Source organism: Pseudonaja textilis, chromosome 2, assembly GCF_049901715.1.
Source record: "Pseudonaja textilis isolate UNSWEBS1 chromosome 2, rPseTex1.2, whole genome shotgun sequence".
NCBI classification, from domain to species: Eukaryota; Metazoa; Chordata; class Lepidosauria; order Squamata; family Elapidae; genus Pseudonaja; species Pseudonaja textilis.
The window spans coordinates 161,802,396-161,827,376 of NC_141991.1; the positions used below are offsets into that span (position 1 = coordinate 161,802,396).

The following is a 24,981-nucleotide window of genomic DNA, read 5'->3' on the forward strand; positions in this document are numbered from 1 at the left end:
ACTGGATGATGGATCATGGCTGATAGGAGATAGTTGTTCACCTGGCTTATTGTTCATCTGTGAAATTTGCTGCCAGGTGTTGTCATGCAGATATTCAATGTGACCAATTCCAAAAGAGGACTGGGTAGGTTCATGCAAGATTGGTGGCAACTAAACTTGATAAGTGCTAACCACCTCCTGGGTCATCCATGCATGGATTGCTAGAGAGCAATCGTGGAATAACCCATTGCTCTCCAGTCAGTTTAGTCAATATTTTATCCATCTTCTCAGTAGAAGACAAGCAGCACCTCATGCTTAACTCCCTGAAATCAACAAGTCTTAAACATACTTATCTGTGGCTGGATTTTGTCAGAATCTTTGCCATCTGACCTGTAGCAGAATTTTTTCTGGTATCTATGTCTAATGCCATTCTGGTCATTTCTGAATACAGAACAGAAGTCAGAATACATACCAGGAAACTATTTATAGTTCCTGAAGCTTCTCAAAACCATGCTCCCCAATTGAGATAATTTTTCCTTGGCATGAAAAAAAATAGAAATTGAGTATACTTTTGCTTGAAGTTAGTAAACATTAACTTTAATTTAAATGAAATGTATTATTCTTTATTAAAGTTAACACATACACTCCCTCGCAAGGAAGACGCAAGTAGATCTTGCCTGCTAATAATAGTAACACAAGATCACCATATCCATTGCTGTTTTTTTTTTTAATTGTAGCTCCAGCTGTTAAAAGTTCTTACTCATCTGGGAGTAGAATGGGTGTATGCTTTTGTGGCTCTCTTCTATTTCTTTCTGCATAAAATAATTGGAGAGAAACAAAAGACTGACTGAGGGATGGGAAAGTCCATCTGTTTTTCTCCAAGCCCTTTTGGTCAATCACTTCTGTTAGATAACAGAACGAAGATACCATATTTTCTACTTGGTCCCCTCCTAAACTGACCTGCTATCCATGGCTTAGGTTGACAATACTGGCTTAGATTGAATGGGAAAGAGCAAATTCTCCTATTCTATGACAAAAAATATCCCTGATATAGAGATTTTATTTTGTCAGAGAATAGGAGATATAAGTAAGGCCAAGCCACTTTCTATGTGAACGTAGTTACCCTTCTATGATCAGAGCATCACGTGAAATTTGCAGTGGGAATATTTAACTTTCTATCTGTACTGCTATTTGATTTCACTTACATATTGTTTTAGTAATTCTAGAATTCATGAAGAATGAGCATGTGTTACAAGCTGATGGTCATTTGTTACCACTGATGTAATTTATTTTTACTTCCTTTCAGCCTACCTGAACAAACTATTTCTAATGTTATAGTATTCCTATATAGTTTCTTTGTGTAGAGGAACATATGTATAAGGTTAGAAATATGCTGTTTACACAATTTATATATATATATATATATATATATATATATATATATATATATATATATATATATATATATATGTTTTCTGAGGTTCTCATGGTATTTGTATGTGGATCTTTGGTTGTTCGGGTTTTCTCCCGCGAAGATTGAAGTATCTAGGCAACGCGTTTCGATGAAGTCTCATTCATCATCTTCAGGCTTCTGTCTCCGGCTCTGTGCTTCTCAGAGTAATGTGAGATTGCAGCTGCTTCCTCCTTTAACTGCCAGTGGGGTGGGACTTGATTGGGTGGGGGCTTGGCTGTGTTCTGATTGGGTGGGGTGTGTTCTCATTGGTAGGGGTTTGGCTGTGTTCTGATTTGTTGGGGGTTAGCCGTGTTCTGATTGGTTGAAGGCGTGTTCTGTTCAGGTGGGGGCTTGGTTGTGCTCAGGTTAGTCTTAGTTGCTGGGGATTTGAGCTGGTGAGTTGTGATCTTGCTGTTTGGCTTCGAGTTCGTGGTCCTTCTGCATCTTCATAGTGGGTGTCGGTTTGCTTCATGTATGGCTCGGAGGGGTTTGAAGTGGGTAGTGATGCAGCTGCCGTGCAGCTTCTGGTCCATGGTCGTGTCTCATCTTCTGAGTGGGTGGGAGTCTGTTTTCTACATGGAAGTGTGGTGGTGGCATCTTGTGTGGCTCTCATGGGTGTGGGTTTGGTGTCCTTCTTCATGTTAGGTACTCGTCTGTTCATGAGGGCGGGTTTCCAAATGGCTGGAAGGCGGGAGGTGTCATCTCGTTTGTTCATGCTGTGTGGGCGTTTTTCTATCTCTATGGCTTCTCTGATTATTCTGCTGTTGAAGTGTTCGGTTTTGGCGATAGTTCTGGTATTTTTAAAATCAATTTCATGTCCTGTGGCTTTGAGGTGTTGGACCAGGGAAGAGGTTGTTTCTTCTTTTTGATTGAGTTCTTATGTTCTTCAATGCGTGCACTTATTCTTCTGTTAGTTTGTCCAATGTATGTGGTAGGGCAGGCAGTGCAGGGGATTTCATATACTCCTTGGTTTTCTAATTCAGTTTTGTCTTTGGGGTTTCTTAGGATGGTGGATATTTTTCTGTTTGTGCAGAATGCTGTTTTGATGTTGTGTTTTTGGAGGATCTTGCTAATTTTGTCTGTAGTGCCTTTTATATATGGGAGGAGGGCTTTGCCGTTTTCTTGTTCTCTGTCTTGGATTTTGGTTGGGGTTTCTTTTTGGATTAGGTGGGTAATCTTCTTTCTTTGGTGGCTGCAAGTCGTTGGTGAGAGTGTTCGGTTTTTGGTGTTGAATCCATTAAGCATTTTGTTCTGGAGATCAGTTTCTTGGCTACGAATTGATCTGTGCTGGAGTGGTGTGTGCATGTAGATGGCGGTTAGTATGTGTTTTCTTCTGGTAGATGGTGTGTCCTAGGGAGCCATTGGATCTTTTGTATACCAAGACATCTAGGAAGGAAGTTGGTTGTTGGCTTCTGTTTCCATGGTGAATTGTATTTTGGGGTGTAGGCTGTTGAGGTGTGTGTGAGGAAGTTGTTCAGTTTTCTTTCCCATGTGGCCAGATTATGAAGGTGTCATCTACGTATCTGAGCCAGAGTTTGGGTTTGTGGTCGTATTTTCTAGAGCTTGTGTTTCAAAGTGTTCCATGTAGAGGTTTGCGATGACAGGTGAGAGGGGTGATCCCATGGGTGCTCCTTCTATTTGTTTGTATTTTTGTCCATTGTAGGTGAAGTATGTATTGGATAGGCAGTGGTTGGTTAGATCTAGGATGTGCTTGGGGGGTGTTGTATTTGTTTTGGATGGCTGTCAAGGCTTCTTTTATTGGCACTTGGGTGAAGAGGGATATGACATCGAAGCTTACTAGTAGGTCGCTAGGTTGTAAGTTTTGTTTCTTTATGATCTCGATGAATTGGAATGAGTTTCTTACGTGTGAGTTGATGGATTCTGCATAAGGTTGTAGTTGTTTGGCGAGAAATTTGGCTAGGTTTTGTAGAGGTGAGCCTATGGAGCTGACTATTGGTCTGAGTGGGGTTCCTTCTTTGTGTATTTTGGGGAGACCATAAAGCTTGGGGCATCTGGATGATTTTTCTCTGGGTATGATTTTATGCTTAGCCGATGAACAACACCAAAAAACCGAACTACACACTCTCACCAACGTACTTGCAGCCAATGGATTCCAAAGAAAGAAGATTACCCACCTAATCCAAAAAGAAACCCCAACCAAAATCCAAGACAGAGAACAAGAAAACGGCAAAGCCCTCCTCCCATATATAAAAGGCACTACAGACAAAATTAGCAAGATCCTCCAAAAACACAACATCAAAACAGCATTCTGCACAAACAGAAAAATATCCACCATCCTAAGAAACCCCAAAGACAAAATCGAATTAGAAAACCAAGGAGTATATGAAATCCCCTGCACTGCCTGCCCTACCACATACATTGGACAAACTAACAGAAGAATAAGTGCACGCATTGAAGAACATAAGAACTCAATCAAAAAAGAAGAAACAACCTCTTCCCTGGTCCAACACCTCAAAGCCACAGGACATGAAATTGATTTTAAAAATACCAGAACTATCGCCAAAACTGAACACTTCAACAGCAGAATAATCAGAGAAGCCATAGAGATAGAAAAACGCCCACACAGCATGAACAAACGAGATGACACCTCCCGCCTTCCAGCCATTTGGAAACCCGCCCTCATGAACAGACGAGTAACTAACATGAAGAAGGACACCAGACCCACACCCATGAGAGCCACACAAGATGCCACCACCACACTTCCATGTAGAAAACAGACTCCCACCCACTCAGAAGATGAGACACGACCATGGACCAGAAGCTGCACGGCAGCTGCATCACTACCCACTTCAAACCCCTCCGAGCCATACATGAAGCAAACCGACACCCACTATGAAGATGCAGAAGGACCACGAACTCGAAGCCAAACAGCAAGATCACAACTCACCAGCTCAAATCCCCCAGCAACTAAGACTAACCTGAGCACAACCAAGCCCCCACCTGAACAGAACACGCCTCCAACCAATCAGAACACGGCTAACCCCCAACCAATCAGAACACAGCCAAACCCCTACCAATGAGAACACACCCCCACCCAATCAGAACACAGCCAAGCCCCCACCCAATCAAGTCCCACCCCACTGGCAGTTAAAAGGAGGAAGCAGCTGCAATCTCACATTACTCTGAGAAGCACAGAGCTGGAGACAGAAGCCTGAAGATGATGAATGAGACTTCATCGAAACGTTGCCTAGATACTTCGAATCTTACGCGGGAGAAAACCCGAACAACCAAAGATCCATATATATATATTATTTATTTTGTCAAACAATTATTAGATAACAGGTATAAGTATAAACATGGTTATAAATACATGAAATGGATACAAATAAGAAAAAAAATAAACAATAGGACAGGGATGGTAGGCACGTTTTGGTGTGCTTATGCACGCCCCAATGGTATATATGGTACCAATAGCACTTAGATTTATATACCGCCCCATAGTGCTTTATAGCACTTTCTGGGCAGTTTATAATATCAGTGTATTGCCCCAAAAATTTGGGTCCTCATTTAACTGACCTCAGAAGGATAGAAGGTAGAGTCAATCTTTAGCTTGTCACGATTGAACTCCAGGCTGTGGGCAGAGTTAAACTGCATTCTAACCACTGTGCCACCACAGCAATTTTATTACTGCATGAAGGAACCGGAAGTTACAATTAATGACCCCCAAATAAATATATATGAATTAGAAACATGCAGGTATTATACATGGAAACAAACTATTTGTATCGCATAACATGTATTTTGCATGTTTTTTTTTTAAACAAACAAACCCTGACATATATTTACCACAAGGTTCATTCTTTGTTCAATTTTCACATCTCATGGGGTAGGCTGTTGTCTTAAAAATGAAAATGTATGTCTGTGTTAATCTGCAATGTAAAGCTATACAAATCTAAAATACATCTCATTCTCTGCAGTGGAGCTTATTCCCAGTTAAATATATCTTGGATTGTAACCTACTTGCATAACTTGCCACTGTGCTTTCTTTTGGTGGGGGATTTAATACACCTTGTCTTTTACAGTGCATTCCTACAGCTACTGTTCCCCTCTCCTCTTGGACTTTGAAGCTCACTGTCTTTTTGTTCTATTTCTTTTGTCAACTTTAATGCATTACTGAGTTATCAATGTCCACTTCTGTTCTCTTAATAATGTCAGGCTGATTTCTATTAACACTTTCTTCCTGGAAGAGCTTCATCCTTTCTCCTACTGTGCACTACACTGGCTAATTTTAAATGCTATTTTCTCAAGTTAGAACAAGACATATTTTACCCATTTATTCAGCCCCTTCAACTCGACTTGTAAGCTTCTAGCAAAAACCAGGAACCTTAAAATTAATTACAGTTCTCCTTTCTTTCTGAACTAGGAAACTGGCTACCAAATTCAGTCTCTTACCCCAATTTTAAACAAAATCCTTTTTAGTCAGAAGAAGCCAATGCACCTTCCCAATTAGGATTTTCTGGTTTAATGATAATTTGGCAAGAAGCAAAATTCAATGAAAAATGTTATTAGTGGATGTTTTATTAGTTTCAGAAATGATATTTGTTTATTTCAAAGTAGTTTTACAGTGTATGCTACTCTACTTTTCTAGATCAAAGTGATTTAAGGCAAGGAGGGAATAATTTTCCCAAATCAATCAAACCATATTTAAAACATTATAACAAGTATTTTTTCAAGGACCTCAAAATTGAAATGGCAAAGTTCATTGGCAAAAATGAAGCTTCCAGGCAGATGTTCACACTGCACAAATTGGAGTGAAACAAGTTTAAATTTAATGTACAGAGAAGACTTGTTACTGGAAAGGGGATTAAAAACCTGTGAGCTTTGAAAAAAATAGAGACATATGGAAAGGTGGCTGGTTTGAAAATAAATAAAGATAAGACAAAGATCTTGACAAAGAATATGCTATCAAGACAAAAGGAAGAACTGGCAGACCTACCGTGTTTCTCCAACAATACGACCTCCCCCAATAGGAAGACCCAGCATGTTTTCTAGGCATAAAATGAAATTAAGCCCCTCCCCCCAAATTTAGGCCTATTTTAAAACATGCAAAATGGGGGGAAGGGCAGGGGGACTTGCTGTTAGGAGTGCCCCGCGGGCAGCAATTCCTCACCACCAGCTGCTCCTAATGGGTGATCATGGCAGAGTGCGGAGAGCTCCCTACTCCTGCCAAGCACCTTTGCGGCAGACCCAAGACCTTCAGCGCCCGCCGCTGTTGATTTCCCTTCTGCCCATGCCGCCGCCATGTTTGGAGCTGCCACTTCCATGTTTGGAGCACCACTGCTGTTTGGAGCACCGCTGCCGTTTGGAGCTGTTGCTTCTGCATTTGGAGCTGCCGCTGCGTTTGGAGCTGCCGCTTCCACGTTTGGAGCGCTGCCGCTGTTTGGAGCTGCCACTTCCACATTTGGAGCTGCCATCGCGTTTGGAGCTGCTGCTTCCGCGTTTGGAACCCCATTGCTGTTTGGAGCACTGCCGCTGTTTGGAGTTGCCATGTTCGCATTTGGAGATACCACCGCGTTTGGAGCTGCCGCTTCCGCATTTGGAGCACTGCCACTGTTTGGAGCACTACCGCCATTTGGAGTGCCGCCACCACTCCAAACATGGCGGCAGCTCCAAACGCAGAAGTGGCAGCTCCAAACATGACGGCGGTGCTCCAAATGGCAGCGGCACTCCAAATGGCAGCAGCGCTCTAAACGTGGAAGTGGCAGCTCCAAATGCAGCGGCAGCTCCAAATGCAGAAGCGGCAGCTCCAAACAGCAGCGGTGCTCCAAACAGCAGTGATGCTCCAAACGTGGAAGTGGCAGCTCCAAACATGGCGGCAGCATGGGCAGAAGGGAAATCAACAGCAGCGGGCGTTGAAGGTCTTGGGTCTGCCGCAAAGATGCTTGGCAGGAGTAGGGAGCTCTCCACACTCTGCCATGATCGCCCATTAGGAACAGCTGGTGGTGAGGAATTGCTGCCCGGGGGGTGCTCCTAACGGCAAGTCTCCCTGCCCTTCCCCCCATTTTGCATGTTTTAAAATAGGCCTAAATTTGGGGGGAGGGGCTTAATTTCATTTTATGCCTAGAAAACATGCTGGGTCTTCCTATTGGGGGGAGGTCGTATTGTTGGAGAAACATGGTATAAAGAAAATTTGTATAAGATGTTTTACAGGTGGCATTTCCCCCCGACAAGAATACCAAGAATGTTCAAGAATAAATCCGAAAAATGTTGGAAATGTCATCAGACACCTGGCTCATATTACCATAGGTGGTGGACTTGTGCGGATGCTGAAAAATATTGGACTAAAATCCACACGTAGTTGGAAAAAATTACAAAAAAACATATAGATCTGAAACCAGAGATATTTTTATTGGGAATTTTACCTGAAATATATAGTAAAGACTTCAAATATCTGATTGTAAATGTATTAACAGCGGCTAGGATTGTATTTGCTAAAAACTGGAAAAGTGAGAAAACACCATCACAGGAGGAAATCATTAAGAAAATATTGGAATGAGCTGAAATGAGCAGATTGACATTTGAAATTAGAGAACAGGATGATAAACAATTTTATAAAGTTTGGGATCTATTCTATCAATGGTTAGACAATAAAGTATAGTAACGAAATATGTAGACTTTTAGAAAATACTAAATATATAAAGATGTATTCTTTCCTTATTATATCTACAAAATGATTTTAGGATAGATTTGGGGTGATAATATGAATTTTCACAAAACAAATTAAGTAAAATATGATTATTTCCTAAAGAATGAATGAATAAAAGTATAGTCAAATGATTGATTAATAATGATACCAATGTATTTAATATTGGATTGAAAATACAAGATCATATACAGTGTAATTGTAATTGAAGACTACGAAATGGAAGCACAAAACAATTTGTAAACCAACCAGCACACTGTATGAACAGATATGGAAGATGGCCTGATGTTTTTGTTTTGTTTGTTTATGTTTGTTTTAAAAACCAATAAAATTTAAACAAAAAACAAAACAAAAAAAACCCCTGTGAGCCTAAAGTCATTTGTGGATTTTTAATAGACCCGGAATCTCATAGAAAGTTGATGAAGCAAAAACTGCACATGCTCCTATCATGGTTGTTTTGACAAAATAAATATTTGTCTTTAGTTTCTCTTCCACCTGGCTTTCTAGACAAAACATAATTTATTTGATTTAAACAATGGGAAGTTGGCATGCTGCTACCCAATTTCAGGACAGGCAGCAAGTTTGCTGTAACTCCATCTGTAATTCATTCCAGAGAAAATATTATTTTTGTTGTCTGTCTCAAAGGACCATGATTAAGGAAGCTTGGGTCCAGAAGATTAAGAATGATTAAGAAATGAAACTCTTAGGGAATAATTTAATCCAGTTAAAGTAGAGCAGGAACATTGATACACATTATTACTTGGCAAACATTAAACATCATATGAAAAACCAGCTCAGGAACATTGTCCTTGAGCAGTTAGCATCACTTTGGAGAACAGTCATTATTTCCTCTGTGCCTCTGTGCCCCTCTTGCCTTCTTCCACAGAGTGGGAAGGGAAGAGTTGCAATGTGAAGCCCGCTGTCCGTGGGCTCTCTGTGCGATTTGCAGGTCTGCAGATCAATATTTAAAATAATATGGGGAGCTGCTAGATGTAGACCAGGGTCCCAATACTGGACTTGTTCCTGCAAATGGGAGAGGGTAGGGAAATGGCAGAGATACAGCACAAAGTCCATTTCCCTCTCTTAAAATAGGCAGTATGAAGTTGTTTTTTACACTAACCTTTGTCAACCCTTCAAGGTAGTTCAGACAAGAAGCACAAACTGTGAGTACTAGCACTACCGAAACATGCAAGACAATAGTATATCTCCCCAAGGGAGGATCCCTTCTGGAACACTTCCCATGCCATCCTTTCTGTGGACTGAGACATCTTCTACATGACACTTGTCTAATCTGTGGCTCTTCCTCCTGTGTCCCAAGGTTCTTCTCACATATCATTACAGCTATAGTTTCCACAAGTTAAATTTGTAGGTAGAAATATGGCAACATTTTCACTATCCTTTTCTGTGCATGGGGAAAACAGAGATTGAGTCATATTTACCATATCAGTGGTCTACAAAATATTTGGCCACCAATCTAAATAAACGTTTATCATTCAGGTGGAATAGCATATCAAGCTTTCAATGTCCCCCTGCAAACCCTTATCTGAATGTAATAGCATTTTTCTCAGAAAGAGGAGGTTGATTTTTATCTTTCCAACCCTACTCTTTCTAGTTTAAAAACATAAGTTATTATCATTGATCATTGTATAGCCATGCAGATGTTCAGAGTGGGTTTGGCATTTTTGTCTATCTATCAACTCCTTACCAAGGACCTGGGTTAGGCAAATCCGGATGTTTGATGGTGTTACAGATATCCTCACAGGATGGAAGCTGTTCCCAGTCATTTCTGCCTTTTGCAATTGATTGATGGCAAATTTGTCAATGCCAATGGTGTTCAAGTGTGGTCCAATTGATTTGGGATTGCACCCAAGGTGCCTATTACTATTGGTACCTTTGCTTGCCTTTGCCACGGTCATTCTATGTGTAGGTTTTGTATTTTATTATGTTCTCCAATTCTTTCTCTTCTCTTTTGCTGTCTCCAGGTACTGCCATATCCACTATCCAGTCTTTTTTATGGACGATTGTTAAGTCTAGAATGTTATGTGGCAAGTGCCTGTCTCTTTGAATTCTAAAGTTCCAGAGGAATTTAACTTCTTCATTTTCTATGACTTTCTCTATTTTATGATCCCACCAGTTCTTGCTTGCAGAAGAATGGTATTTCTTGCAGATCTTCCAATGTACCATTGTTGCTACTTTGTCATGCCGCTGCTTGTAATCAGGCTGGGCAATTTTCTTACAGCAACTTACCAGGTGGTCTGCTGTTTCTTCAGCTGCTTTGCATAAGCAGCACTTTCTGTCCGTTGCTATCTTCTCAATTCTGGCTTTGTATGTATTTGTCCTTAAGGCATGATCTTATGCAGCCAGAATTAGTCTCTTGGTCTCTTTCTTCAACTTTCTTGCTCTTAGCCATTGCCAGGTCTTGTTATTTATCTACTTTCCCTGCTATTTTTTTAATGTACTGTCCATGTAGTGCTTTGCCTTCTCATGCCTCCATTTGTTCTGCATTTGGTCTTTCTTGTAGGCCAGTATGGTCTCTCTAGTCAATAAGCCTTTATGGTACACTAACTTCAGTGCATCTTCTTCATTGACCTTCAGATATTCTTCCCAAGCCCTTTTTTCTTCTCCAAACGTTTGATGTACTTGCAACAATCCACGCCCACTTATTTGCCTTTGTAGGTAGAGTCTGTCAATGTCACTGCAAAGATAAAGGACACAATCTATTGTCATACTTTTTCTGGTCTTTCTATCCATTGCTTTTAGTTCTGCTTGACTCCAGTCCACTATTCCAGCTGTGTATCTAATGACTGGAATTGTCCAGGTGTTGATTGCCTTGGTGGCAATTTCCTCTATTGAGTTTGGACTTCTTCACTCTTTTGATGTATTCATCTCTAATCTTTTTCTTGACTTCAGTGTGCTTGATGTTGTCAGCTTGAAGGATACCCAGGTATTTGTAGTACTCATCTTCACCCAGACTCTTTATGTTATTTTCGTGGGGTATCTTGATTCCCTCAGTTTTCACTATTTTTCCTAGTTTGATAGTGAGTGCAGCACATTTGTCCAATTCAAACTCCATTGCAATATCTTGGCTGTATATATGGACAGTGTTGAGCAATGATTCTATTTCTGATGATGTTTTTCCATACAGCTTCAGATTGTCCATGTAAAGAGGTAGGATATTCTGGCAGATTTTTTTGATGTATTATTATTATTATCACCATCACCATCATTATCACATATAGTCCTCGACTTCTGATCACAATTGAGCCTAAAATTTCTGTTGCCAAGTGAGACAGTTGTTTATTAAATACTGCCTCATTTTACAACCTTTTTGTTAAGTGAATCATTGTAGTTGTTAAGTGAATCTTGTGGTTGTTAAATGAATCTGGCTTCCCTCATTTACTTTGCTTGTTGGAGGCTGATTGGAAAACTTACAAATGGTGATCATGTGACCCTGGGACAGTGCAACTGTCATACATACATGTCAATTGCCAGTTGCCTAAATTTTGATCACATGACCATGGAGATGCTGCAACAGCCAAAGTTGAAAAACAGTCATAGGCATTTTTAGTGCCATTGTAACTTCAGATGGTCACTAAAGAAATGGTTGTAAGTCGATAATATATAAAAGACAACATGAAATAACAAGTGACACCAAAAACAGCAAAACAAGCAAACAAGAAACAAAACAAAATCACAAAAACAAAAAATATTCATGCATCAGGGTTGCAGCCTTCATTCTGCCCTAAAACCTGGGAGGGACGGGGGACAGGTCCTTAACAGTTTCCTGAATGTCATCTGAGCAAGACCCACCCAGATACTTTTATTTTTATTTGATTTGATTTGTCAATTGCTTACAAGATAATAGGTATAAGTATGAACGTAGTTATGAATAAATGGCTAGTTATAAGAAAAATAAAAGAAACAATAGGACAGGGATGGTAGGCACGTTGGTGCGCTTATGCACGCCCCCTTCTCTCTCTCTCTCTCTCTCTCTCTCTCCCCCCTCCCTCCCTCCTTCCTTCCCTCTCTCATAGATTTCTAATGACAGTCAATGTATATGAAAATAATTATAAAGTCTTATCTGTTTTAAATATACTCTTACTTCGAACAACTAATTAAATCAAACAGAACATATTTCCTTCAAGTAATCCCCTCACCCCATGTCTATGGGGGAATAAAAAACGAAGAGCTAAAAAAGAACTGCATACTCAGATAATCTAAAAGTGTTTAAAAACAGGCTCAAATGCCTACGCAAATGGAATTTTGCAAGAATAGACAACAATACAGTACATTATTCTGAAGTCTCAGTGCCACCAACCACTAGGTAAACTTTGTTCTCTATGTTGAATGTGAGAAGATTAGGGGAGAGCAGAGAAGGTCTTCTGACCCCAAGTAAACCCTCTTGTAATTCCATGCAGGAGGAGGCAATTCTTAAAAATAAAATAATCCAGGGTAGTCTGTCAACCTCCTGTCTTTTCAGTTCATACCCCTGCCTCCTAACTGCTGAAATTCAGCAGCATGTGTGACATCCTGTGGGTGGAAGTACTTTCTGTTAGGGTGGCAGGATCTTTGGATCAAAAACCAAAAGATAAAATTTGAAAAGTGGCTATTTCTTGAACTGTTGAAAGCCAAGCAAAGTGTCTGTGCATGTAAATGTGTGTGTTGTTTAAAAGAGAGAACTGAATATGAACCACAAATATGAAGTAGAAGATGGGTTTATTACAGAATGTCTTGAGAGAATTGACAGGTTTTACTCTTAGAAAAAAAGGAAATCTTATCAAATTCATTGCTGTGACTGGAGGCAAAGCTGATGTTTATACTCTACCAAAAGAAAAATCTGATTTCTTAAAAATGCTGTTTTAACATATTTCTTGTGACTTTTAATGTTGATATCATAATATATGGTATGCTTTCTGTAAAATTATGTTATTGATAAATATGGACATTTTATTTCATGCATGCTGCCGGACTGACACACAAAGCTAAGCTGAAAAGATATGACTTGGAAAAGCTCAGGAACTCTAATGTTACACATGTTTACTCAGTTCAGTAGGACTGATTCCCAAGTGTGCAAAGGTCTGCAGCCTTGGCTGAATTAACAGCATAAACAAAAGGATGCTGCATCATGGCAGTGTCTGAACTCAGTCCAGCTGTTGATGTTTATTATCAACTGTCCGCATCATTTCTAAAACAAACCTTGATTAATTAAACTTGTTTTTATATATTTTATTTTATGTCAGTGATATGCTACTTTTCCTTGTTCATTTATGTTCTTTTTCATATGCATATTATGTCCTATTTTAAAACCAGTAATAAAAGATGATGGCTGTAAATGAATGTGCCTATGATGAAGACTGACTATATAGAATGGTGCTTGATTCTATGCCAATCTTTTCCAGACTTAGTATTGTAAGATGTTTAGACTTCAACTCCCAGAATTCAGTTGGCAGGGAATTCTGGGAATTGAAGTCCATAAATCTTAAAGCTGCTGTGGCTGACAAACATTATTCTAAGGAAATACTGTACAGTATGCACGTATTGCATCAGATCAGCTAAACACCATCTCACTCCCTTATGAATTGACAGTTCTTCCAATGTGCTTTCATCCTCAAATTTAACAACCTGAGCTTCTAAATGATAACTTCTAGATACTCTGATAATAAAATGACAAACCAAGAGCATTCTGACAAAGATACGTTCACTTTGATCAAAGGTCTTCAAACTCTGACTTGATAGGCATTTTAGAAATTCATCAACGGGCAGATTTTATTCTTCCCCCACTGAACAGATAAAAATTAGTCCTCTAAGAGAACAGCATGAAGTATGTGAAGAATAATGTTTTGTGCTCCAGACGGATTCTACAATATGATTGACTGATTTGAGGAAAGACCGATTTTAAAAAAATGATACAGGCTTGGGCCTATAAACTTCAGTCAGTTGCAGGATCACCATTTTCTAAGCCAGTGTTTTTCAACCTGGCAATTTTTATATGTGGCAACATATTAAGATGTGTGGACTTCAATTCCCAGAATTCTCCAGTCAGAATTCTAGGAGTTGAAGACACACACCTTAAAGTTCCCAATTTTGAGAAACACTACTCTAACTTATGTCACCACAGTAATTTTCAAATTATAGATGTGTGGAGACTAAATTGGAGCTTATAGCTAAAGTGAGCATTTAATATGGGATTTCTTTACTATTGCTACTAAATCAGCATCATTTGCTTATGTCATCTCCTGCCTTTTAGATGGGACTGCCATCATGGCTAATGAACAGCAACAGACTGAAGAATTCAGACATATTTCTTCTTAGAAGTACATAAATATAATTCTTACAATACTTCTTCCTCAGATATCGAGCCCTAATTTGCCTTTAAAATGTCTACATAGATAACACAGAGTATTTCAGTGACAACTTAGCCAATTAAGTGTGGGTGTTATTGGGTTGCTCTTTGTTATTTTAGGAGAAATATGTGGGTGATCTTCACATGCAAGAGATAGAAGGGGAGTATATTGGGTAAAATAAATTAATAGATCTTATACTGGGCAACTGAGATCTTGTGTGATATTTTGAAAATGTTGTAAAGAAATAATCTGGACTCTCCATAGCAAGGTAGAAAGCAATTTGGCCTGGAAAAAAAGCAAATATTTTCAGAAAGTTGAAGTTTAGTGTGATCAGTAAAATTAAAAATACAATAACAACTTAAGAGTCTCACACAAACGGTTTTCATTATACATGTTCCCATCCCAGTTTGACACATTTGTCACACAAAATTCCAGAAAAATGTTTTTTTTTCCTCCTGTTTGTGCAAGATACTATTAGAAATGGATGACATAATTTTGAGCATTTTAAAAAATAGTTAGGCTAGTCTTCTCACAATGTGGAACATATCAAAACACTTAGCCTAAATATTTATGAGCCCAGTAGTATTCTCTTACCCGGAAGAAAAACACTTGGGTAGCATAATGATTCTTAATACACTTTGGTAATAGATTTAGTGGCAGAATTCAATGAAAGCAGCATTTCCAAGAGATCATGCATTTGCAATTTAGTGGTCCTGTATATATTATATTGTAGACTTTTCTAAATAAACTTTGCAAAACATTAATTCAAAAATGTGTTTTTGTTCACCTATAACAGGGGTGTCAAACTCACGATGGCATCACATGACTTTTTGGGACTTCCCCCCTCTTTGCTAAACCAGGTGTGGGCATGGCCAGCACGTGATGCATCTGGCCCTTGAGCTGGGAGTTTGACAGCCCTGACCTTTAAAGTCCAATACAGCACAGGCCCTGGACATTTCAGAGCCTCCTGTCTCTATTTATATACAGTATGTCTATATTACAAGATCCAATAAGGCATGCTCTGGGTTGCATCAATGTTATCTAATGGGTCATGTCTTCTCTATCACAGCACCTACCCATATAATAGTGCCTCCCCCCTTTGGTTAGCCCTAACGTTTTTGCTTTTAAGAAGGCCCTGGTTTAAGAAGGCCCTGGTTCTTCTTAAGCTGTAAACCACGATGATGTATAAGCCAGATGAAAACACACAAAGCCTGCATTTTCATAAGCTTGACTTGTTTTGTTATTAACCTGTTCTTATATCGTGATGTTTTTAACACTTGCTCGCCTACCACAGTTACGACAAGTGGAAAGGCATACAACAGTTGTTCAAAAGAGAGTAAACAAGGATCATATTCCAGAGGCTGGGATTCTATCCAAACAATAAATTTGAGTACCGATCTGTACACCGGCTGCTTGTTGCAGTATTTATACATCTTCAATTCAGTTGTATTCTAAGATTATTACTATTCAGGTGACAGCTTACTTTATAGAATTATAGCATTTTTGATTGCAGAATTACAGAATTTTGATTGCAGAAGTAAGAATTAGAGCAACAGTCAGGAACATACAGGAATTTTGTCAAGTAAGATTTATTATTTCTTTATTTATTAGATTTTTGTGATCTATAACTGTAGGGAGCTGCAAACAAAAGCAGGATATTAAGTATAGATTATCAAATGAATAGAGAATTGTAGGGAAAAAGACTATATACATCAGCCCAAATTGCTTGGAATAAAAACAAAAGTTTTTTTTATAAAAGTTTAATACAAATATTATTTTAATGTATAAATATTCAATGCTTATGATTATCTTCTCTTTAAATAAATATATATATATTTAAAGAGCAGCCTATTATTGACTAACTGTTCTTGAGGATTTGATAGATTAGGATTTTTCAAAATGGTCAATATTGATTCCTATGGAGATATCTAAGGAATGAATATTATTATTTTATTATTATTTGTAGTACTATACTGTATTTTTCGGCCTATAAGACGCACTTCCCCGACTCCCAAAAAGGGTGGAAATGTCTGTGTGTCTTCTAGACCGAATATTGCTGGCCCCCACCCGCCGGCCTCTGCTTCCCAGCAATTTGCCTCCTTGCAGCAAACAGCAAACAGATTGGTCAGTTTCAGCACAGCCTGATTTAGCACGAGTAGCTGATAGGTGGTTTGATCAGCCTCCTGGAATACCGTCCATCAGCTTTCCAGGCTGTGGGGATCACCGCTGTCCATCACCGCTGTCGCTGTCTATTGCCACCTCCATGTGCCTTTTTGGGTCTCTGCATGCCCTATTTTCGGCCTCCGCACACCCCATTTTTGGCCTCCATGTGTTCCATTTTTAGCTTATTCCCGCTGCTTGGAACGGACCAAAAACAAGACGCATGGAGGTTGAATGGGACACAAAGAAGCCAAAAATGGGGCTCATGGCAATGGGCGGTGATGGTGGTGATCCCCGCAGCTAATGGGTGATAGGCTGATCCCACCTGCCTATCAGCTGCTCATGCTAAATTAGGCTGTGCTGAAGCTCACCAAACTGTTTGCTGTTTACTGCAAGGAGGCAAATTGCCGGGAGGCAGATATTTTTTTTCTTGTTTTCCTTCTCTAAAGCTAATGTGCATCTTACAGTCCGGAGCATCTTATAGTCAGAAAAATATGGTAATAAATATTTGGGGGGAGGGGTGATGAACAATCTGAAATTTTATGAAGAAGTCAATGATCTGAAGAGTTTGGGATACCCTTGGGATAATCTGAGCTGATCTTACCTGAGCTGTCAAATGTCTTATTAGCTAAATGGCATTTTATTTTAGTGGCTGTTCTCACTGAAGTTAGCTTAGGAGGTACAGATTGCAAAGTATACTTAAGATTTCCATGTTTTTTTGGCATTTCCCTAGTCCAGCTCTTTCGTTTCTCATGCCCATAAGGTATTGCACCTCTGTCGTAGGCATGGCAAAGAATTATTCTAAGCACACTTACATGGAAGTAAATCCCACTAAATTCTATGTAATCTACTTTTAAATACAAAGTGTAAGACTGTATTGTAAACTAGCTTGATACCTGTGCTTCACTATGAAACTATGTGGTTGGGCTTAGTTTTGGGGGAGGAAAATAAGGGGGAAAAAATCTGGCTAGCATCCTGGTAAGTGTGTGAGAGTTGAGGGCTGTTTGGAAACTGAAACAATATTTGCTGTGTGAGCAAGGAGACAGCAAGGAGCTTGGGTGTGTCTTAACTCAACTGTTCTGTACTAAAGCTTCTTGCTGCTGTGAAACTAAAACTGAAACTCCTCTCCTCTGCTTGTGTTTTGCATTTGGAACAGATTTCTTTTCAGGTGGGGAGGGGGAGTACAACTCCTTAGCATCAGAATGTGTTAATAATATACGAAATATTAATGCTCTGATTGTCATTTTGAAAAATCCTTTCTTAGTGAGCACCTAGAAGCCAAGAGGAACATACGTGCCAAATTTCAAGTTTGTAGGATTTACGGTTCTGGAAATATTGTGATGATGTGTGAGTGGTATTTCGCTTATAGCTAGCTAGCTAGCTAGCGATAGATAGATAGATAGATAGATAGATAGATAGATAGATAGATAGATAGATAGATAGATAGATAGATATAAATGCATATATCCTTATGCATTTTATAATAAACAAAAGTTAATTTTATTTTTTGTTACTTATTTTACTGGGCTTGTAAAGTATGTCAATGAAAATCAACACGGAGCAACCAAACTTTAATATATTTTACCATAAAATAGTAAACACTAAATCTCTCTCCCTCTCTGTCTCTGTCTCTGTCTCTGTCTCTCTCTCTCATCTAATCCATTCAACAATGTTGTGCAGCTTTTATCCTACAGTACTTTACTGTCCATCCATTCAACAGTTTCTATTTCTAGAAAAAAAAATGCCAATAGATATTTTAACAAAAATATGACACTTTAAATAAATGTATGGCTGAATCAGTTTTCACCCAAGACTACATTTCACCAGATCCATCAACAACTAATGAAGAACCACAACACTGCATGCTAATACCATCGGTAAGATGCCAGTGGGCAAGATGTGCAATAATCTTTCTTAAGATCTGGTGGCGCATCTTAAAATGTTATTCAAAATGCATTTATCTCTAAATGCAATCCTTTATAATTTGGCTGTCTGATATATGCTTAATACTTCAAAATCTTATTTCCTAAACTGACACCCATGCATTAATCAACCAGGAAATTCCATACAACTTGTATTAGGTAATTTTTATGTAAAATCGCTGTTTTTCTCCTGGTCTACCTAAATCTCTGAGAATTTGAATCTTCACATAGAAGATTTTCAACATTAGTATATAATGGCAGAATATATGCAGAAATATGTAGGACACAGAGATAGATACAACTGGGAGAAGAGAACCATCATTAAACCCAATGCAAGGATGCAATCCATATTTTACTGAATTCAAAGGCACAACTCTCACTAATTTCAATGTTTTTGGATTGAACCTTCAGTATGTGTCAGTAGTCTGTTTACAATATAGTGCAGAACTAGACTTGACAATAGCAATTTGTGAACAGTTTACAACGGACTATTTTAAACCATGATCATTTCCTCACCTTCTTAAAATTTGAGAACAGCAGCCACAGGATAGAAATGGAAAGCTTTTAAAAACTTTTCCTTCAATCAAACAATCTACTCTCTTTCCAAATATTAAGCAATGTGGCCACAAACTCTTTTCTTCTGCAGGGAAAGCATGCATAGCTAGATGTGAGCAGTGTGCATGTGTGTGTGCGTGAGAGAGCATGTCTTTGTGTGTGTGTGTGTGTGTGTGTGTGGGCGCGCACACACATATGGGGGTATGCTTTCAAGTCTATTCCCAAATCTCTTGTGTCACATCCAGTTTAGCCCATATGGCTTGGACTCCTCAGCTTCTAAATAGATTCCTATATATAATTTCCCTTAATCACAGTTCCCAGTCAGATTAGTGCTATACTTCCTAAAAAGTAAATGCTTGAGGGACAGGGAAAGAGAAAAATATGAAATGGCAGAGGAGAAAAACGGATTGGTAGTTGGGACAAATTTGCAAATGCAAGTTCACATTCAGCCAGGTCATAAAGTTCAACATTAATAAGAGATTGCTGAATCTTGCAGTATGATCCTCGGTATATTTACTTTGAATTGACAATATTTAACAGGATTACTCCTTAATAAATGCAACAACTGCAGTCTCTTGAGTTGGAATGCTAAAATAGGATGCCTAGACCACTCTGTAATGATTCATGAGCTTTAGAGATCTGGAAAGAAATAATTATAAAATAATAGCTAGAAAGCTAATTATCTCACATAGTATGGAAGAAGGTAGTTTACTCTGTGCCAATGACACAAAATACCAAAATTACACCACATCACTGATTAATGATAGAGAGTTCAATCTACTGGGAAAAATCTACATAACAAGTCTCATTAAATGGAATTGTATAATTCCTATTGATTATTGCTTAACTAAAATTCCTGATGGATCAAGATTAACCTGACTAAGGCTGCATACATTTAAGGGCACCCCAAATCTACCCAGTGTAATATATTTCAGGTTACAGTTGTCAACGGATGCTGTAAAAAGCATTTAATTTTGCAATTCTCTGCAAAGAGAAACTTGGGACCCCAAACCAGACTGGGTAGAGATGGACTGGTCCCAGTAGGTTTTAAAAGGAAGGAGTTGCAAAGAAGCTATGGATCTGGCACAGCGCTCTCTTGTAGGAGGGACCCAGTGGCTGTTCTCTGCTGAGGCGTGGGCAGCAACTACAAAGGAGGGAGGGAGAGAGGGATGTGCAGCTATCACTGCAGAGAAACAGATTCTGATGATACTAATTGCAATGAGGAAGAGAGAAAAGTAACAACTCCCTCCAAGCCTCTGTGGCCTTGCCTTTGATTCTTTTTTTTTTTCAGGTTTACAGAAGTGTGAGGTGCTGGACATCCACCTCTCCATCTTTCCACCCCCACCACCCCCATGTCAATAAGGACATCCCTGGGTGGAAGCTGCCAGGTGGAAGCATATCCACACACACACACACACACACACACACACACACACACACCCCTTCTCTGCGAATCATCCCACCAAAAAAAAAAAAAAAAAGCGCCTTGTGGGCTTCCGGGAAAGCCTCTCGCTGCCAATCCCTCAGCTAAGAAATTCCCTCCAGGGGGCAGAGAAGGCAGAGCGAGGGTAAAAAGCCACATCCGGGGGGGCTGCCAGGAAGGGACGGGCAGCGCCTTCCGAGGATCGTGGGGTGGTGGTGGTGGTGGTGTCCCCCTCTCCGCGGTCCTGGCGCAGACTGACTCGCACTCTGCCGAAAATCGAGACAAGGACGCGCGCGCTCCGCCTGGACCGCCGCACGTCTTCGGCGCTTCACCGCATCAGGCCGTCGTGCCCTGCCCAGCTTCCAGGACCGAAAGGGCGGCCAGATCTACGCCGGCCTGAGGAGCCCGAAAGGAGAAACTGCGGCAACCTCCATCTCGTCTCCACCACGCCTCTCCTTACCTACTGTCCTGGAGCCGATGCAGCCCATCCTTCCGCCCAGCGAGGCTCCTCCAGGAGGAGGGAGCGGTGGCGAGCGGAGAAGGAGCCGCCGCCGCAACAACCTGCGCACCGAAGCAAGAAAGCGGGATCGTGGCCGCGCTGTGGAGCGGAATTCCCGTCACGGCGAGTCCCCAAGGCGGCCCTTCCGGGGCCGGGTGGAGCTCCTCATCTCTACGCTCAGGTGCGGGAGAGCGCGCCGTGCCAGGGCTGCGGCAGGCAGCGCGCGACGCCCCGAGGGAGAGCCGCCAGAGCCGCTTGGTCGCCGGACCCGCCGCTGCCCGTCTCCCCTCAGCCTGGCTGGGCGAAGGAGGATGCTCGCCGGGCTCACAAGGGAGACGGGTGGGCGGGGGAGGCGGGAAAAGAGCGCCGAGGTTGGGTAAACAGCTCGGGAGCCTTGCGCGGCGCTGCCATTGGCTGAGTCGGAGCCGCGGCTGGAGGAAGGAGGCAACGAGGAGCCCCCGCGCTGCCGCTTCGGCTACGTGTGATGCTCGGAGCAGCAGCAGCCAACGAGCCAGGCGCTCCGACACCCGCCACTCCCCCCGTTCGCCCCGGGTTGCGGCGGCGGCGGCGGCGATAGGGGGAGTGGCGCTGCAAAGCGGAGAACTTGCATTCACGACTTGCGAAGCGGCTCCGCTGCCGGAGCGGTCAGTCTGAGCTGAGGGCACCGTCCGAGGAAAGAAAAGGTGTGGAGGAGGAGGAACCAGCGAAAGACGAGATCGAGGAGTCCGACCTGGGATGCGCGGGACGAAGCGTTGGGTTCAAAAGAAGTCCCTTCCTTTGCCCCGGGTGAGCATGCAGAGCATGGCAGCCGGGAAAGGGAAGGCGCAAGCTGCCATTCTATGCAGCCTTACCTGGGATTTAAGGCCCCTTGAACCCAAGGGGACTCGCGCCGTGAGCGGAACAACCTCGCGGAAAAACTCCGCACTGGGCTGCGCGCTCTGCTTTTTAGAGCCGGGACGACCCCGCTTCGCCCGAAGGCGACCAACAGACGAGGCGCTCTGAAAGCCCGTCTCGCGCTCCTCCTCCTCCTCTCCCCCCCCCCCCCAGCCCGGGTCCCCAGGGGCTCCTCGCGCGCGCGGCCCCGCCAGCCTCCCAGCGTTTGCCGAGGGGAATTGCAAGCGGCGGGCCCCGGAGCACGCGCCGCAACCCGCATTGCCTGGCGCTGCACTGCATCGCTTTTTACGGGCCGGGGGGAGATTCTTGCGGAGACGCGGCGGTAGGATAAGGGGCGTAGAGGCCGAAGGAAAAGAGAGAGAGAGAGAGAGTGAGGGAAATTCGAGTAAATTCGGGCGAGCGAGGAGACCGGGGAAGGAGGCGAAGCGAGACAGCAAAGGGCGAACAAGAGAGTTGAGCGGGTCGGGCACCGACGGGTTGCAGGTGCCTCCTCGCAGAAATATCTGCAGCCGGTTGCATGGAGAGGGCTCGTCGCACTCGCGATCCTGTCTTCTCTGCCTTCCCAGGAGGAGATAGAGGAGGATCGGGCCCTCCAAGCAACAGGAATAGATGAGAGCTCCCCACATGGACGGAGCAGAAACTTTATTTCCGTCTTTGGCCAATAAAAATACATTCTATATAAGACAAACAAATCGAAATTATCCCTTAACATCAATAACTGACAGCAACCATTTGTGGGGGAAGCTTTCACACAACACGGCAATATTTTGCTGCTTTCAGAGAAATAAATTTATCTTCATTGTTTAACAGACAATACAAATAATAATTATCAGAATGCCCTAGAAATTTGAATAAAAAGGAGGTAATCACTAGTGGAAAATATCCTTAAAACTGACAGTACAAAAGTATATGGGCTGTGGTTTCTATGGCACCCGAGTTCCAGGGCTGATATTAACTTTTACATGAGTTTTCCTATATTGAACCATCATATTATTGAGAAAAGACAGCAGTTTCTGTTTGGCCTTCTATTTCTAAGAACCTTTGCCTTAATTTGATCTAACTTGACCTGATCCTAAGATTAAGATAGCTTCACTGGAAGAACCGTAGAGAAACTGGATCAGTAAAAATTATGTGATTGTATAATTAATATGATAGTATTGTGTTATCAGATTCCAGTACAACATGGTTATATACATTATGAATATTAATAACCAAATCTTTGTGCCTATGCCAGATACATATTTATATCACATTATGATCTCCAAATTCAGGAGAGCCTTATATTTAGCTGGATTTAATGCTCTCCCCCTCAACTGTTTTGGAAAGGAAATTTAGAAAAATCCCATATTAAACACAATGGCTCAGGTGCTATAGAAATCACAGCCAATTTTCTTTTGTAATGTCAGTTCTACAGAGACATCTGTCACTCAGTGATTACCCTCTTCTTATTAAAATTCAATTTTTCCAGGGCATTCCGGTGATTTTTATTTGCATTCTCTCTTAAACAAGCAAGATAAATTTATTTCTCCAAAAGTAGCAAAATGTCTAAATGTTTAAAATGTCTAAAAAAATGTCTAAAAGCTTCACCCATAAATGGTTGCTAACAATTATTGGTGGTATGAGATAATTTTGCTTTGTGTATTTTATAGTATGTATTTTTATTGGTCAGTGACCAAAATAAAGTTTCTGTTCTGTTCTCCCTTCGTGACATGACCAGAAGGAGAGCTTTCATATTTAGACATGGTTGAAAGAGAAGCATCTGTTGCAGCAAAAACAAATGTTCAGAGAAAGATACAATGGTTTTTTTAGATGCCCCAGAAAGTTTGGTTTTGATTGCACTAAAGTGACATGGACGCTGCCCTGTGAATAATTCTATCTCTTGGTCCCTTACCAGTCTCTTCACCACATCAGCCTCCTTCCCCTCCATATTTCCAACAACTTTGTGTACATAAAATGTTCCTCTCTCAGGAGCTGATTTCATACATTGGTTGAAGTAGAGTGTAACTTATAAAATCTTGTATGATCATAAATAAAAGTGCAAAAGACGTAAGGCAGCTAATTCTTGCCAAACAGGGAGGTGGTAGCAAAAGCTGCCTTGACTAGAATTGCCCAGTGAGATGTCCTACTACTGACAGGTCGCAAAAGGTGACCACATGACCCCAGGACACTACAGCTGTCATAAATATGAGTCAGTTGCCAAGTGTCTAAATTTTTATCACGTGACCATGTGGATGGTGATAAGTGTGAAAAACAGTCATATCACTTTTTGAGTGCCATTGCAATTTCAGTCACTGAATGAACTGTTGTAACATGAGGACTACCTGTATATTATACCAAAAAGAAAGAACTGTGCTATCCCCCTCCCCCCAAAGGGAGGGAAGGCTATAAAAACTGAATAACAGTTTTCCATTATTAAACTTCCAACCAACTGAAAACAGCAACAGGATTAACACATAATCACATTGACAATAGCTCATAATTTATTTATTTATTTAATTTATATTGCCACCTATTCTCTCGAGGCGACTCAAGGCAGCTTACATAATGTAAAACCCTATTTAAAACAAAAATAAAAAATAAAAAGCAATAAAAATTAACAAAAAGAATCAAATAAATTAGTAACGTACAATAGAACAAAATCTGGAAAAAAATAAAAAAATCACCCCACAACTCCCACCCACCTCACCCCGACGACAACAGATCACACTAGCCATTTGATGGGCTCCATCCCACTCTGGGTTCTCCAGGTCTGCTGGAAGAACCAGGTCTTAAGTGCCTTTGGACAGAGTGCTAGAGTGGGGGCCATTCTAATCTCTGGGGGAATGATGTTCCAGAGAGAGGGAGCCACCACAGAGAAGGCCCTTCTTCTGGGTTCCACCAGGTGTATCTCCCTCAGGGATGGGGCCCGTAACATTCCTCTCCGCTCTAATGGGTCGGGAAGATGTAACCGGCAAGAGACATTCCCTGAGATAATAGCAAAAATAAGACCACAAAATCCAAACATCTGTTCAAACAAATATTTTCATCTGATTTTGAACCAATGGAGGAAGGTGGCCTGACATTTTAGGTCAGAAACATTTTTATAAGA

General features: G+C 41.0%; 1 protein-coding gene across 2 annotated transcripts in view; it reads right to left on the minus strand.

Moving 5' to 3' along the window:
- Positions 1 to 21,912, minus strand: part of FAM131B (family with sequence similarity 131 member B) — a 48,823-nt gene extending 26,911 nt beyond the window's left edge. The window contains exon 1 of one of the 2 annotated variants that reach the window (XM_087926273.1): positions 21,851 to 21,912. Coding sequence is in view for 1 of the 2 variants with exons in the window: in XM_087926272.1 (XP_087782398.1) it covers positions 20,961 to 20,988 (28 nt within the window). In the remaining variant the exon portion in view is untranslated. Of the gene's footprint in view, positions 1 to 20,960; positions 21,335 to 21,850 lie in introns of those variants that run through there. The other variant, XM_087926272.1, reaches the window with a different exon arrangement.
- Positions 21,913 to 24,981: the final 3,069 nt, after the last annotated feature.